This window comes from Narcine bancroftii, chromosome 2, assembly GCF_036971445.1.
Source record: "Narcine bancroftii isolate sNarBan1 chromosome 2, sNarBan1.hap1, whole genome shotgun sequence".
Taxonomy (NCBI): Eukaryota; Metazoa; Chordata; class Chondrichthyes; order Torpediniformes; family Narcinidae; genus Narcine; species Narcine bancroftii.
In genome coordinates this window covers 189,052,038-189,065,759 of record NC_091470.1, presented here as the reverse complement: position 1 = coordinate 189,065,759, position 13,722 = coordinate 189,052,038, and the positions used below count along the sequence as shown (strand labels likewise).

Sequence of the window (13,722 nt, the reverse complement as noted above, 5' to 3'; positions counted from 1 at the left end):
TGTGGGCCCAGGAGAGGACGTCCGTTATACACACAGCAAGGAACATGCTGCTCTCCACGGCAGAGCCATTGATGGGTCGCGAAAAGTGGCCAGCCTTTGCCCACCTGAAGTCCACGATAATCTTCTTTCTCCTGCACTCTCAATGGTGACCCTCTAAAAAGTTTCAGAATAGCAGTTAAGAAATGTGCGATCACAACTTTGCTGCTGCTATTGGCTGTCAACCAAAGGATGTCAACGCTCTGAGGCGTGGGTTGAGAACACAGCCGCATGTGTAACCTCTCGCAATGCATAATGATGACTCTTCTCCACAGGTTATGGCCGGGAGTGAGGGTGACAGGACTGAAGCAAGGAAGACCATTCACATCTACCAGTCTGAGAGTAAGAGCTACCTCAATGTCTTCACACGAAATGTCGTCCACGAAACAGACAGATCCTTCTCGGCAGATATCACCGCCATCACAGATAAGCAAGTCGACTACTACTATTACCTGGTGAGTGGCCCACACCTGTCACTGACCTGCAACTCACCCTGCACCGACTGAAAATTTATCTACACACATGCGATCAAATGTAGGCACACACTTACACTTTTGCTCTCATGCCTGCACACTCACACCTGCACACACACAGCCATCCCCAGCCCACACACACAATCACTTTTAAACTCACATACACACACACATTCACACTCACACACACCCACTCACCCACTCGCACACACGCCCACTCACACAACCACACACACCCACTCGCACACACTCACTCATTCATACATAAACACTCGCCCACTCACACGCACTCACCCACTCACAAAACCACACACCCACTTGCACACACTCACTCACCAATAAATACTCACCCACTCACAACCACCCACCCACTCACACAACCACACACACCCACTCGCACACACTCACTCACTCATACATAAACACTCGCCCACTCACATGCACTCACCCACTCACAACCACCCACCCACTCACACAACCACACACACCCACTAGCACACACTCACTCACTCATACATAAACACTCGCCCACTCACACACACTCACCCACTCACAACCACCCACCCACTCACACGACCACACACACCCACACACACACAACACTCACTCACTCACACATACATACTCGCCCTCTCACACCCTCACACAACCACACATATTCTCTCGCCCACTCACACATACGTACTCGCCCACTCACACAAGTACACACAACCACTCACAAACACTCACACAAACATACTCGCCCACTCACACCCACTCACCCACTCACACAACCAAACACACACACACACCCACTCACCCAATCAAACAATTACACACACACTCACACACACTCACTCACTCACTCATATATACTCGCCCACTCACACACATTCACCCACTCACACAACCACACACATCCACTCACACACACTCATTCACACAAACATACTCGCCCACTCACACCCACTCGCCCACTCACAAATACATACTCGCCCTCTCACACCCACTCACACAACCACACATATTCTCTCGCCCACTCACACATACGTACTCGCCCACTCACACAAGTACACACAACCACTCACAAACACTCACACATACATAATCACCCACTCACACACTCACACAACCAAACACACACACACACACCCACTCACCCAATCAAACAATTACACACACACTCACACACACACTCACATAACCACACACACCCACTCACACACACTCATTCACTCACACATACATACTCGCCCACTCACACACATTCACCCACTCACACAACCACACACACCCACTTGCACACACTCACTCACTCATAATAAATACTTGACCATTCACACCCAGTCATCCACTCGCACACACTCACACAAACTCACCCACTCACACATACACACTCACCCACTCGCACCCAACCACACACACCACTCACACACACTCTCCCACTTACACATACATACTCACCCACTCACACAGCCACACACACCCACTCGCACACACTCAGTCACTCATACATACATACTCGCCCACTCACACAACCACATACACCCACTCACACACACTTACCCTCTCACACATACATACTCACCCACTCACACAACCACACACACCCACTTGGACACACTCACTCACACAAACATACTCACCCACTCACGCCCTCTCACACAACCACACTCATACACTCACCCACTCACACACACACACACCACTCATACACAAACACACCCTCACCCACTCATGAACTCATCCACTCTTCCACTAACACAACCAGAGTCAATCACTCACACACTCATACACACTCACCCACACACACCCACTCGCACACACTCACCCAGTCTCACATACATGCTCACCCACTCACACAACCACACTCATACGCACACACACTCACCCACTCACCCTCACCAACTCACATGCACACACACACACACACACTCATCCACTCACACACACTCACCTATTCACCCTCACTCACCCACTCACACACACACACACACACACACACACACACTCTCTGTGAACAGATACACAAAGCCACCACATCTGAGCATGTACCCATCTTGTCACATGTGAAGATGGACATCGCCATGTGTTCCCGGTCTAATGGTGTGAGATGCTGTTACAGATTCTAAACAAAGGCAAGGTCCTGGACATGGGTCACCTTCTGAAATCTCAGTTGACCAAGCTCTCTCTACCTCTGAGCATGGAAATGGTTCCGTCCTTCCGCCTTGTCCTGTACTACTACGTTGAGGTTGAGAGCCGGACAGAAATGGTGGCAAACTCGGTGTGGATTGATGTGGAGGATGTCTGTAATGGAAAGGTATGAACCTTCACCATCCTTTCAGCCTCCCAGTAGTAGGGAAAACCCACTGAACTGCTGGAGGAACTCGGCCGGTCTTTTCAACATGCATAGAAGACAAAGATATATTGCCGATGTTTTGGGCCTGAGCCCTTGTTCAAGGAAGAAGCCAGAATCAGAAAGTCAGAGAGTGCCGGCTGTTGGGGTGGGGGGGCGGGGGGTGCGGAAGACAGACCAACAAAAGGTTTTAATTGGATATGATAGGGGAAGAGGTGACATTTTATCAGGTCTGTGCGAAAAGAGACAGAATGGAGAGACAGAGCTGGGGGGAAGATGATAGGGGATGAAGTGGGGGGGGGGGGGTGGTTTTAATGAAAGCCAGAGAAGTCGATGTTAATGCCATCTGGTTGGGGGGGGGGGGGAATGCAGTTACAAGATGAGGTGCTGTTCCTCTAATTTGACGTTGGTCTCAGACCGGCAGTGCACAAGACCATGGACAGGAGATGGAATGGGGAGATCCCTGCTATTGCGGCAGACGGAGCCGACGTGGTCAGCAGAGCGATCTCCCGATCTAGGCTCTCCATTATCAAGGAGACCACAACGGGAGCCCCCGATTCAGTGCATGACCCCTGCAGATCCACGCTCTCCTGCCCTGCCAGACTTTGTCTCTTATTGTCGCTGATAAGGCTAGCTGAGTTCCTCCAGCGTCCTGGTGCATTTTTAACTGCAACCAGAGCATCTGCAGACTTTCGTGCTTTGCTCCGAGAAGCAGTGGCCCATGTGACTGCATCACCGGAGAGAGAGTCTGACGAAAATCTGATTAGCATTCAAAGTCTGCAGACACTGTGCTTGTAAGTAAGATGAGAGATGTGGCGGAGGAGGATATACAGACGGGGGTGGGGGTGGGGTGGAGAGAGTAGGTGAGAACAAGGAGAGTCCCATCCTTGTTGTGCATGGGGGCGGAGGGGGCCAGGGCAGATGTACAGGTGAGCGCCGAGTGGATGGTGATAGAGGGGTAGCTCCATTTTTTGAAGATGTCCTGCCATGGAAGATCAGAATCGAAATTGGGTTTTACTGTCATGAATGCATCACGAGATTTGTTGCTTCACAGCAACTGTTTTGGGCAAGATTGCACTAAATTACGATTCCATGATGACCAGATTTTAAAAAGCAGTAATTAGTGCAACAAGGGAATAAGTGAGGTCGTGTCTGGGCTTCAGATTCAGGGATCTGACGGCGGAGGGGAAGAAGCTGTTTCTGTACCACTGGGCGCTCGTCTTCAGGCTCCTGTACCTCCTTCCCGATGGTAGCAGAGCGAAGAGGGAGTAGCCAGGGTGGTGGGGGGAGGGGGATGGTCTTTGAGGATAGAGGCTGCTTTCTTAAGGCACCGCCTCACGTTGACACCTTCGAGCCTGGTGCTCCGTGCTGGTGAAGGCCGAGTTCACAACTCTCTGGAGCCTTCCCCTGTCCTGTGTCACCTCCATGCTAGGCAGTGATGTAACCGGCCAGTTTGCTCCACCCACGCGTCTCCCTGGATACGTCGTCAGCGGTGACCCAGCACCGCTCCCGACGCAGGTAAGTGCACAACTGTGATAGCCCCCCCTCCCCATTCTCCGAGCTATGCAAGGAGGTGACTGATTGGATTTGTCTGAAGGGCTGACAGTCTGACTTGACCTCATACGATAGTGCAGGATGGGCAGTGTACACTTGGAATGGCACGGCGAAGGAACGCATGCGTGCAGTGTTTTGAATCATCTGGCACATACACTGCAGGTGACGCATGCCATGGGTTGGTGTTGGTCTGAGGAACCTCATGCTTTCTTGGTCAACATAACTCACCAGATCATAGAGCACTGCCCTGGACGTGGGTTCACAAATTCACTGGGCAGCTTCAGCATGGTGCCATGTATAATTTCTGCCATTGAATATCCAACATCCACTTTTAAGCAGTACCCATGCCAATCCAGACCACACCCTGGTGAATCTCCTCTGCACCCTCATCCTTTCTGCAATGAGGCGGCCAGGACTGAATGCAATACTCTTACAGAGCTGCCACATTATTTCCTGGTTCTTGAACTCTGAGGAGCGTGTGGGTTTGGGGGAGCTGAGTCCACGGCCCAATCAGCCCTGGCCTTATTGAGAGGTGGGACAGGCCCGATGGGGCTGGATGGCCAACTCCTGCTCCTCTTTCTTCTGGGAATATTTCATTCCAGGGACATTTTCCCCCTGGTTTTTCCGTCAAGCTGAGCAAGATGGCGCCACAGTGGCGCAACAGGTAGAGGCCAGACCTCAGGACTTGAGAGACAAGGGTTCAATCCCTGCATCCAAACTTGCAGTCTAGGTGGAGTTTACCTCGGTGACCACCTGGGTTTCACCCTACGTGCTCTGGTTTCCTCCCCCGGAGGTCTACTAGATGATGAGGTGCATGGATAGGGTGGACAGCCCACGCCATTACCCCAGGGCGACAGTAGCAAACATCAGAGCCTGTTTGTTTAAGGCAAGCATCTTCAAAGGGGTCGATTGTGACCCCTGGGACGGTCAAGGGGACTATTCAATGGGTCAATAAATGCCTGGGGGGAGGACAATGAATGCTGAGGGGACAGTGTCATTAGACTTTTGTGGTGGAGAGCAGGAGCATATCTATGGCAAGTAGCGCCTATGGCGGGCCTTGGTGGCCACCATGTTGTATTTGGCTTTGGCCCCTTGACAAGTTGAGAGGAAGCGGGAGGGCGAAGGAAGGCGGACGGAGTGGGGAAGAAAGGGGTGTGTGTTCCTTGCATGTTAGAGGTTGAGGGGGTGGCCCCCTGGCCAGCGCCATCTCCCACCCCACCCCATCCCTCCCCAGCCTGTCCCACCAGCCCCCCTTGACATACAAAGAATGTCACTGGAGCGAGGTGGTTTCCATGCCTGGGGGTCGATTAGGGATCAAGGAGTCCGTGAAAGGGGCCGATGGACTAAAATGTTTGAATTCAGATTTCAGATTTATCGTCAGAGGACGTGCAAGGCATCATTTACAACCCTGAGATTCCTTTTCCTGTGGGCGTGGCAGAATTACCACTAATTGGTAGCGTAAAAAAAACTGTACACATGTAAACAGATAAAAGAAATGTAAACAAACTGCAATACAGAGAGTCCTTAAATGAGTGCCTGATTAAGTTTATTGTTGAGAAGTTTGATTGAGGAAAGTTTAGGGGAGACATCAGGGGTAATTTATTTTACACAGAGAGTGGCAGATGCCTGGAATGCATTACCAGGGGTGGTGGCTGGAACAATAGGGGCATTTAAAAGATTCTTAGAACAGGCACACAGATGGAAGAAAGATGGAGGGTTATGGGTGTCAACCCCACTATCGAGGACACCTATGGGAACACTGCCGTCAGAGAGCAGCAGTGATCATCAAGGACTCCCACCACCCAGTGCACGCTCTGTTCTCGCTGCTGCCATCAGGAGAGAGGCCTAGGGGCCACAGGACTCGCGCCCACCCAGTTCGGGAACAGTTTCTCCCCCTTCCACCATCAAACTCCTCAATGACAAACTCAATCAGTCCTTCATTGAAGGACTCTGACGTGTGCACTTTATTGGTTTTTCTTCGCTCTCCCTGCATTGCATAATCAGGTTGTTGACATTTCTTTATTTGTGTATGCGTGTAAGTTGAGTGCAGTTTATTTTTTGCACTACCAATGAGGGATAATTCTGCCACGCCCTCAGGAGAAAGAAATCTCAGGGTTGTATGTGATGTCGTGTATCATGGTACCAGGCCATTTTGGCCCACAAGTCCATGCTGCCCAATTTTACCCCCCATTAACCTACACCCCCCCCGCAGTACATTTTTGAAGGGTGGGAAAAAACCCACACAGAAACGGGGAGAGAACGTACAGAGAGCGCAGGATTGAGTCGGTCCCGATCGCTGGTGCTGTAAAGGCGTCACGCTAACCAATATGCCAAAAGTGCCACCCTTACAATAAATCTGAAGGAAGGAATCCGAGGAGTAGGTTTACATAGGTCGGCTGAAGGGCCTGTACTGTGCCGAAATGTTCCATGTTCCAACTTCCACAAAGCCTTAGAATCTCCAATCCTGTTGTTCAATGTAGATTACAATCGATGTCGCGAAGCAAATAGTTCTACCAGGGCGCTCCACATCACTGGATATTGATATAGAAGACACGGGAATAGTGACGCTGGCAGCAGTGGACAGTGCCGTCTACATCCTGAACAACAAAAATAAGCTCACGCCCAGCAAGGTAAGGCCCAGTGTGGGAGAATTGTGGCAGCAATTTAAAATGTCCCATCAATGGGAGATGGGAAATGTTCCTATTACAAGATGATACCATAATGTGAGACTGGGTCATCATCATCTCACTATATATACCTGACAAAATCCTGCAACCGCGGGGTCTGCGCCCAAGCTCGCGGCGCCGATGTACGGCAGCAGCCATGAGATATTGCAAACTCCAGGGAAGCGGAGGGCTGGTGTGGGGCACTGGGGAAAACAAGGAGCCCACCTCCCCGTTGGAGGAGGGAGACGACCCGCAGGGCGGTGACCACGGCCAGTGTGGCAGCTCAGCGGCTGAAAAGCACACAGGCTGTTAATGGCTCGAGGCAAGGGGGGGACACTGGAGACTGCAGGTGAGGGACTCGCACCAGGCCAGCTCGAGAGTGCCAGGTATCGGAACTGGGATGGGGGAGGGCGCCGAGGGCTTCCTGATCGTGTTGGAGACTCGGATCTGGAGCCAATGGTTTGGACCGGACTCTGTGTGGCCGCGGGAGTGCTGGAGGAAAATCCACGGACACTCAGTGACTCTGGGGGTGGGGCGTATCTTATTCTTCTCTCTCTCTCTCTCTCTCTCTCTCTCTCTGTGTGTGTGTAAAGGATAATATAGACAGGAGGGACTGAGTGGTCACAGTTAACATATAACATTTCACACAAACACAACACAAGTTTCCCAGCAACAATTCAATGCATTGGAAGAAATAAGTTAAGGTTTGTCACCCATCTATTCCAGAAATCGATATATTTATAAAAGACACTGTAATTCTGCAAAGGGAGAACTATTCTGGCCACTGGAGAGAAAACAACTTGTTGAAGCTGCTCTTGTGACCAGCCATTTTTTGTGGAATTCAGAGCAAAGTGTGCTCTGTGAATGATTGGGCCTTTTTGGGGGATTGACCCTGTGCCAGGAGGGTTTCTTTGGGAAGCAAAGGGCTTCATTTTGATTGTGACTAACAGTGGAGGGCATTGAATTTGAATGAATTTGAAAGACTGAACTTTGAAGTAATGGTCTGGGTACATCATTCACACACACACACACACACACACACACACACACACACACACGCACACACACACACACACACACACACACACACACACACACACACACACACACACACACACACACAGAGTTGGGGATAGATTTAGTGTTGAGGATAGTTTAAAAGTTAGAAATAAAATTAGTGCTTTAAAATTAAATGCTTTCTGGTTCAATGCCTATTGCTAGCTGTTACACGCCTTTGCTCTGGCTCTCTACCCCCTCCCTTTCCATTCACAGAGACATTCACCCCCCCCTCCCTGTTTGCTGCTGTGCTCTCTCTCCCTTATCCACCTATTACCTCCTGATATTGGCACCAGCGATCAGGACCGGGGTTCGAATCCCACACTGTCCATAAGGAGTTTTCACGTTCTCCCCATGTCTTGCATGGATTTTCCCCAGGGAGGACCCCAGTTTCCTCCCGCCATCTGAAACGTACTGGTGGGGGGGTGGGGGTGTAAGTTAATGGGGTGTAAATCAGGCCCACAGCAGACAAGCAGCACGGTAACAGGCCATTTTGGCCTTCGAGTCCATGCCGCCCAATTTACACCCCATTAACCTACAAACCCCGGTACGTTTTGAATGGTGGGAGGAAAACCGGAGTCCATGGGGAAAACCCACGCAGACACGGGGAGAATGTACACACTCCTTACAGACAGCACAGGATTCGATCCCCGTCCCGATCGCTAGCGCTGTAAAGGCGTTGCGGTAACTGCTGCGCCAACCATGCCCCTCCCCCATGCAAAGCCCAAACGTGCTGGAGGTGTACTGACAATAACCACACCAGCAGTGCGAGTATAAGACAGGTTTAATAAACTAATATGTACACTAAGAGGTCTTGTCTCTCTGCAAGACAAACCTGGAAGGCTAGACTAGTACTGGACTGCTTTATATACAAGGTCACCAGGATGACCCCTGGTGATCTAGTGGTGTAATTACATATCACCACAGGAGGAAATCAGAAGGTCACGCTGAGTCGAGAGGGAGTAAAGGGTGGCCAATGTTTCCTGTCTGGGCCCTTCGTCAAGGTACAAGCAAGAAGCAGGTGGGGGGAGGAGAGGAGGGGGGAAGGGTCAGGGGAGGAGCACAAGCTGACAGGTAAGAGGTCATAGCTGGAGACTGGTGGGAGGGGGGGTATCTCTCTGAATGGAGAGAGCAAGGGGCTGGGGAGCTTTTGGGAAGAGCCAGAGGGGTAGCAACAGAGGGGAGAGACTTAAAATATTTTCAGCCGATTTGCAGCTCATCGAACCGAGTTCCTGCCTCGCAATGCCAGAGCCCCAGGTTCCACCTCCACCCCCGGAGCTGATTGTGTGGAGTTCTCATGCTCTCCCTGTGAATACATCAGTCCCCCTTCCCCCTCCCCCCCCACTCAGATGCTCTGGTTTCCCGAAGAGGTGCGATGGGTTAATTCCCGATGTGCTGACGAGAGGTAGAATCGAGGGGAGGGAGTCGAGAGGAATGTGGGGAGAATGAATATGGGCTTTATGGGTGGCTGAGGGTCAGCACGAGTTTGGCGGGATGAAGGACCTGCTTACCTGACTGACAAAACTGAGCCTTGAGCGTCCTTCAGTGGCCACTCAAAATATTCAGGTTTCAAGAATCTCAGCGGAACTGCACCTTCCTTCCCCCCCCCTGGATTTGCCATGTGTGTTCACACAGGTCTTCGAAGAGATGAACTCCTACGATCTTGGCTGCGGCTTTGGAGGGGGTGCAGATAGCGCCCAAGTTTTGGCAGACGCCGGCCTGGCATTTATTTCTAGCATTGGGATCTCGAAGTTTCGAGAGGGTAAGCTGAGCACCTGACATTAAAAGCATTTGTAAATGGGGGTGGGGGCAGGAGTTGGCTGTGGATTCAGAAAGATCATGGCTGATCTGGCTGTAGATTCAGTTCTACCTAGCCGCCCTTAATTCCCACACCATGCAAAAATCCATCTTAAATGCCTGCAGTGAGGCACCTTCCATCGGTTCCTTGGGCAGAGAATTCCACAGATCCACTCCCCTCTGGGAGAAGCAGTTCCTTCTCATCTAAATCTACTCCCCATGAATCTTGTCCCCTATTCTAGTCTCACCTGCCAGTGGAAATAACTCCCTGTTTCTATCATATCTATTCCTTTCATAATTTTATTTGTCTCCATAAGAACCCCTGTCCCACCACTCCTCGCAGACTAACCCTCTCATGTCCTGAATCATCCTGGTGAACCTCCTCCGCACTGCCTCCAAAGCCAGAGCATCCTTCCTCAAGTCAGGAGGCCAGAACTGCATGCATTTCCCCAGGTGCGGCCTCACTGGGACCTTGTACAGATGCAGCAGAACTTCCCTGCTCCTAAATTCCATCCCTCCAGCAAGGATGGCCAGCGTTCCATTTGCCTTCTTGATCACCTGCTGCACCTGCAAACCATCTTTGCCAATTTGTGCACAAGCCCTCCTGGGTCACACAACATCGTCTTTCACTGTTTAAAATTTTCAGTGGTTCTCGACCTTTTTCCTTACCATTTGCATCCCACTTTAAGTAATCCCTCTGCCATCAGTGCTCTGTGATTTGTAAGGGATTGCTTAAGGTGGGATGTGAGTGGAAAGAAAATGTTTGAAAACCACTGTTTTAATTGTCCCTCATTGACTCATTATGTGCACAGTTTCAGAACTCCAAAGGAAATGGGCCATTGACAATTTCTTTCAAGCCAAATACTTCAGTAACAATTGGGACAAGAGCAGTGGTTTTCAAACTTCCCTTCCCACTCATGGACCACCTTAAGCAAGCCCTTACTAATCACAGAGCACCAATGGCAGAGAGATTACTTCAAGTGGTCTGTGAGCAGAAAGAAAATGGTCGAGAATCTCTGCTCTATCAAATCTCCCCTCATTTCTTCTCTGCTCCAAGGAATAAAGTCCTAACTGGTTTAACCTTTCCTTGTAACTCAGTTCCTCAAATCCGGGCAACATCCTGACAATCTCTCCACTCTTTGAATTTGATTAATATCATTCCTGTAGTTAGGTAACCAAAACTGCACACAATATTCTAAATTTGGCCTCACCAAATGTTTAATGTAAATATCCGATTCCTATACTCAATACTTTGATTAATGAAGGCCAATGTGCCAAAAGTTCCCTTTACGATCCTATCCACCTGTGACGCCGCTTTCAGAGAATCCCAGATCCACCTGTTCTACCGCACTCCTCAGTGCCTCACCGTTTTCAGTGTACGTCAAGAAAACGGTGAATAATAGATCATTCACAACTGGCTGGACATGTGGCCATCTCAAAGGCTGGGGCTGTGGCTAAATGCTTGGGAAACGATGGTGCATACTGGGAGCAGGATAAGTGGGGACGCCCGCTATTCGGATCAGCTCTGGAACTAACCAATGATATCTTGTGACAGGTTACTCCTGCAATACCGACAAGAAGAGGATGAAACGATCACTTGAGCTCAGAACTCAGTTCAAGCAAAAATGTAAGAAAGAAGTGAGAATCTTTGTTTCTATGGTGAAAAGATCAGCAGGGGTTAGCCATATGGCCCATTGAGCCTGTTCTGCTATTCCCTTTAATTTTTATTTTTATTTTAAAGCGGCACCACGGTTTCGGGCCCTTCCAGCCCACAAAGAACATGCTGCCCCAGTGCACCCAATAATCCTACTGAGCCCGTACATTTTTGGAGGGTGGGAGGAAACCGTTCCCCCCCCACCCCAGGGAAAACCCATGCTGGCATGGGGAGAACACACACATGGGATTCAAACCCCGGCCATTTGCGCTGTGGCAGTGTCGTGTTAACTGCCATGTTAATCAATACCACCCGAGATCATGGCTGACCTGGTTGTGGACTCAGTTCCAGCTACCTGCCTTTCCCGTGTAAACCTTAATTCCACGCCTATCCAAAAAATCTAACTGTCTTAGTTACTTTTAATGAGGTATCTTCTACTGTTTCCTTGGGCAGATAACTCCATTAATTCAGCGCTCAATCTGTCACTTCCATAATTTTATGTTTCTATAAGATCCCTTTTCATCCTTCTAAATCGTAGACCACACAAAATCGTTTAGACCATAAAATATTGGAGCAGAGGAAGATCATTCAGCCCATTGAGTCTGCCCCACCATTCAATCATGAGCTGATCCATTTCCCCACTCAGCCCCAGTGCCCGGCCTTCTCCCCATAACCTTTGATGCCCTGACCAATTAAGAATCTCTGTCTTAAATACACCCAGTGACCCAACCTCCACTATCGCCTCTGGCCACAAATTCCACAGATTCACCACCCTCTGGCTGAAGAAATCTCTCCACATCCCTGTTCCAAGCAGACGCTCTTCAATCCCGACGTTGTTCCCTCTTGTCCCAGACTCTCCCATCATGGGGAACAACCTTTCTATATCCACTCCGTCCACGCCTTTCAACATTCGAAGTATTTCAATGAAATCATCCCTCATTCTCCTAAATTCCATCGTACAGGCCAAGAGTCATCAAACCCTCTTCATATGATAACCTTTTCATCCCCAGAAACATCCTGGTGAACCTCCTCTGAACCCACCCCATCCTTTCTTAAATGCGGAGTCTCATAACTGCTCATTATATGTCCCACCAGACGACCAGCAAAAAAAAACAGAATTCTAAATTAAAAACCAAACACTTAGCAGGTCAGACAACATCTGTGGAGAAAGAGAGCTTATTGGTTCATCAGAAGTGTTCCCCTGCTGACATGTGACCTCCTCACAATTCGGAAAAGGGCCAGCTTCTCACTTCAGAAATTGTTAATGTTCCTGGGCAACACAAGGTTTATTGTCATGTCACAGATGGCAGAACATTACAGCACAGTACAGGCCCTTCAGCCCATGAGGTTGTGCTGAGTTCCGTAAGCCTGCACAGCATCATCCTCTATTTCCCACGCATATGCCCTGGCCCAGGATGTGACAGAGATAGGATTCTCCTTGTCCTCGCCTACCACCCCATGGCCTCCACATCCAAAACCTCATCTTCCACAATTTCCTTTCTTTTTAAAATATTTTTATTGAGTTTAACATAATAATCAATTAAAAAGTAATTAACATAGCACAGCATAGCATTTCATTAAATATGCAATACGACAAATTTTAAATTTCATCCCTAATTGTTAAATGTGATTGTTTGTTAAAATTATTATACATAAAAATCAGTTAAATAATATTATAACAAACCTCATTATAACTTAACATAGAGCAGTGGTTCTCATCCTTTTTCTTTCCACTCACATCCCACTTTAAGTAATCCCTATGCCATTGGTGCTCTATGATTAGTAAGGGATTGCTTAAGGCGAGACTGGGCGCAGCCCACTTTGTTGAGCACCTTGGCTCTGCCCGCTGCAGCAATGGGGTACCCTCCAGCCGGCTGGCATTAAGGTCAACCTTTCTGGTTTCTGCTCGCCTGATCTTCCTTATCCCGCCAGCTCTCCACCCCTGCCCTCTCTACTCCACCCAGCCACCCCTCCTCCCCTCGTTCGCTGCTGTTCCTCCCTCCCTTCTCCACCCATCCCCTCCTGCCTTTGCAACCATACCTCCCTCCCCACTGTACCCTCATATTCGGATACCTGCTGACATTTTACCACACCTTGATGAAGGGCTCAAACCCGAAAGGTTGGCTATGTATTTTAAAAGACACTTCCGGA

The 13,722-nt window shown here is 49.6% G+C and overlaps 1 protein-coding gene across 1 annotated transcript in view; it reads left to right on the top strand.

Moving 5' to 3' along the window:
- The window catches only part of c4 (complement component 4), a 150,829-nt gene that overhangs the window by 39,120 nt on the left and 97,987 nt on the right, over positions 1 to 13,722 (top strand). Inside the window, exons 12-16 of the mRNA XM_069919655.1 lie at positions 312 to 491; positions 2,614 to 2,808; positions 6,879 to 7,028; positions 9,756 to 9,882; positions 11,473 to 11,544. Of these exons, the coding sequence (XP_069775756.1) occupies positions 312 to 491; positions 2,614 to 2,808; positions 6,879 to 7,028; positions 9,756 to 9,882; positions 11,473 to 11,544 (724 nt within the window). The remainder of the gene's footprint in view (positions 1 to 311; positions 492 to 2,613; positions 2,809 to 6,878; positions 7,029 to 9,755; positions 9,883 to 11,472; positions 11,545 to 13,722) is intronic.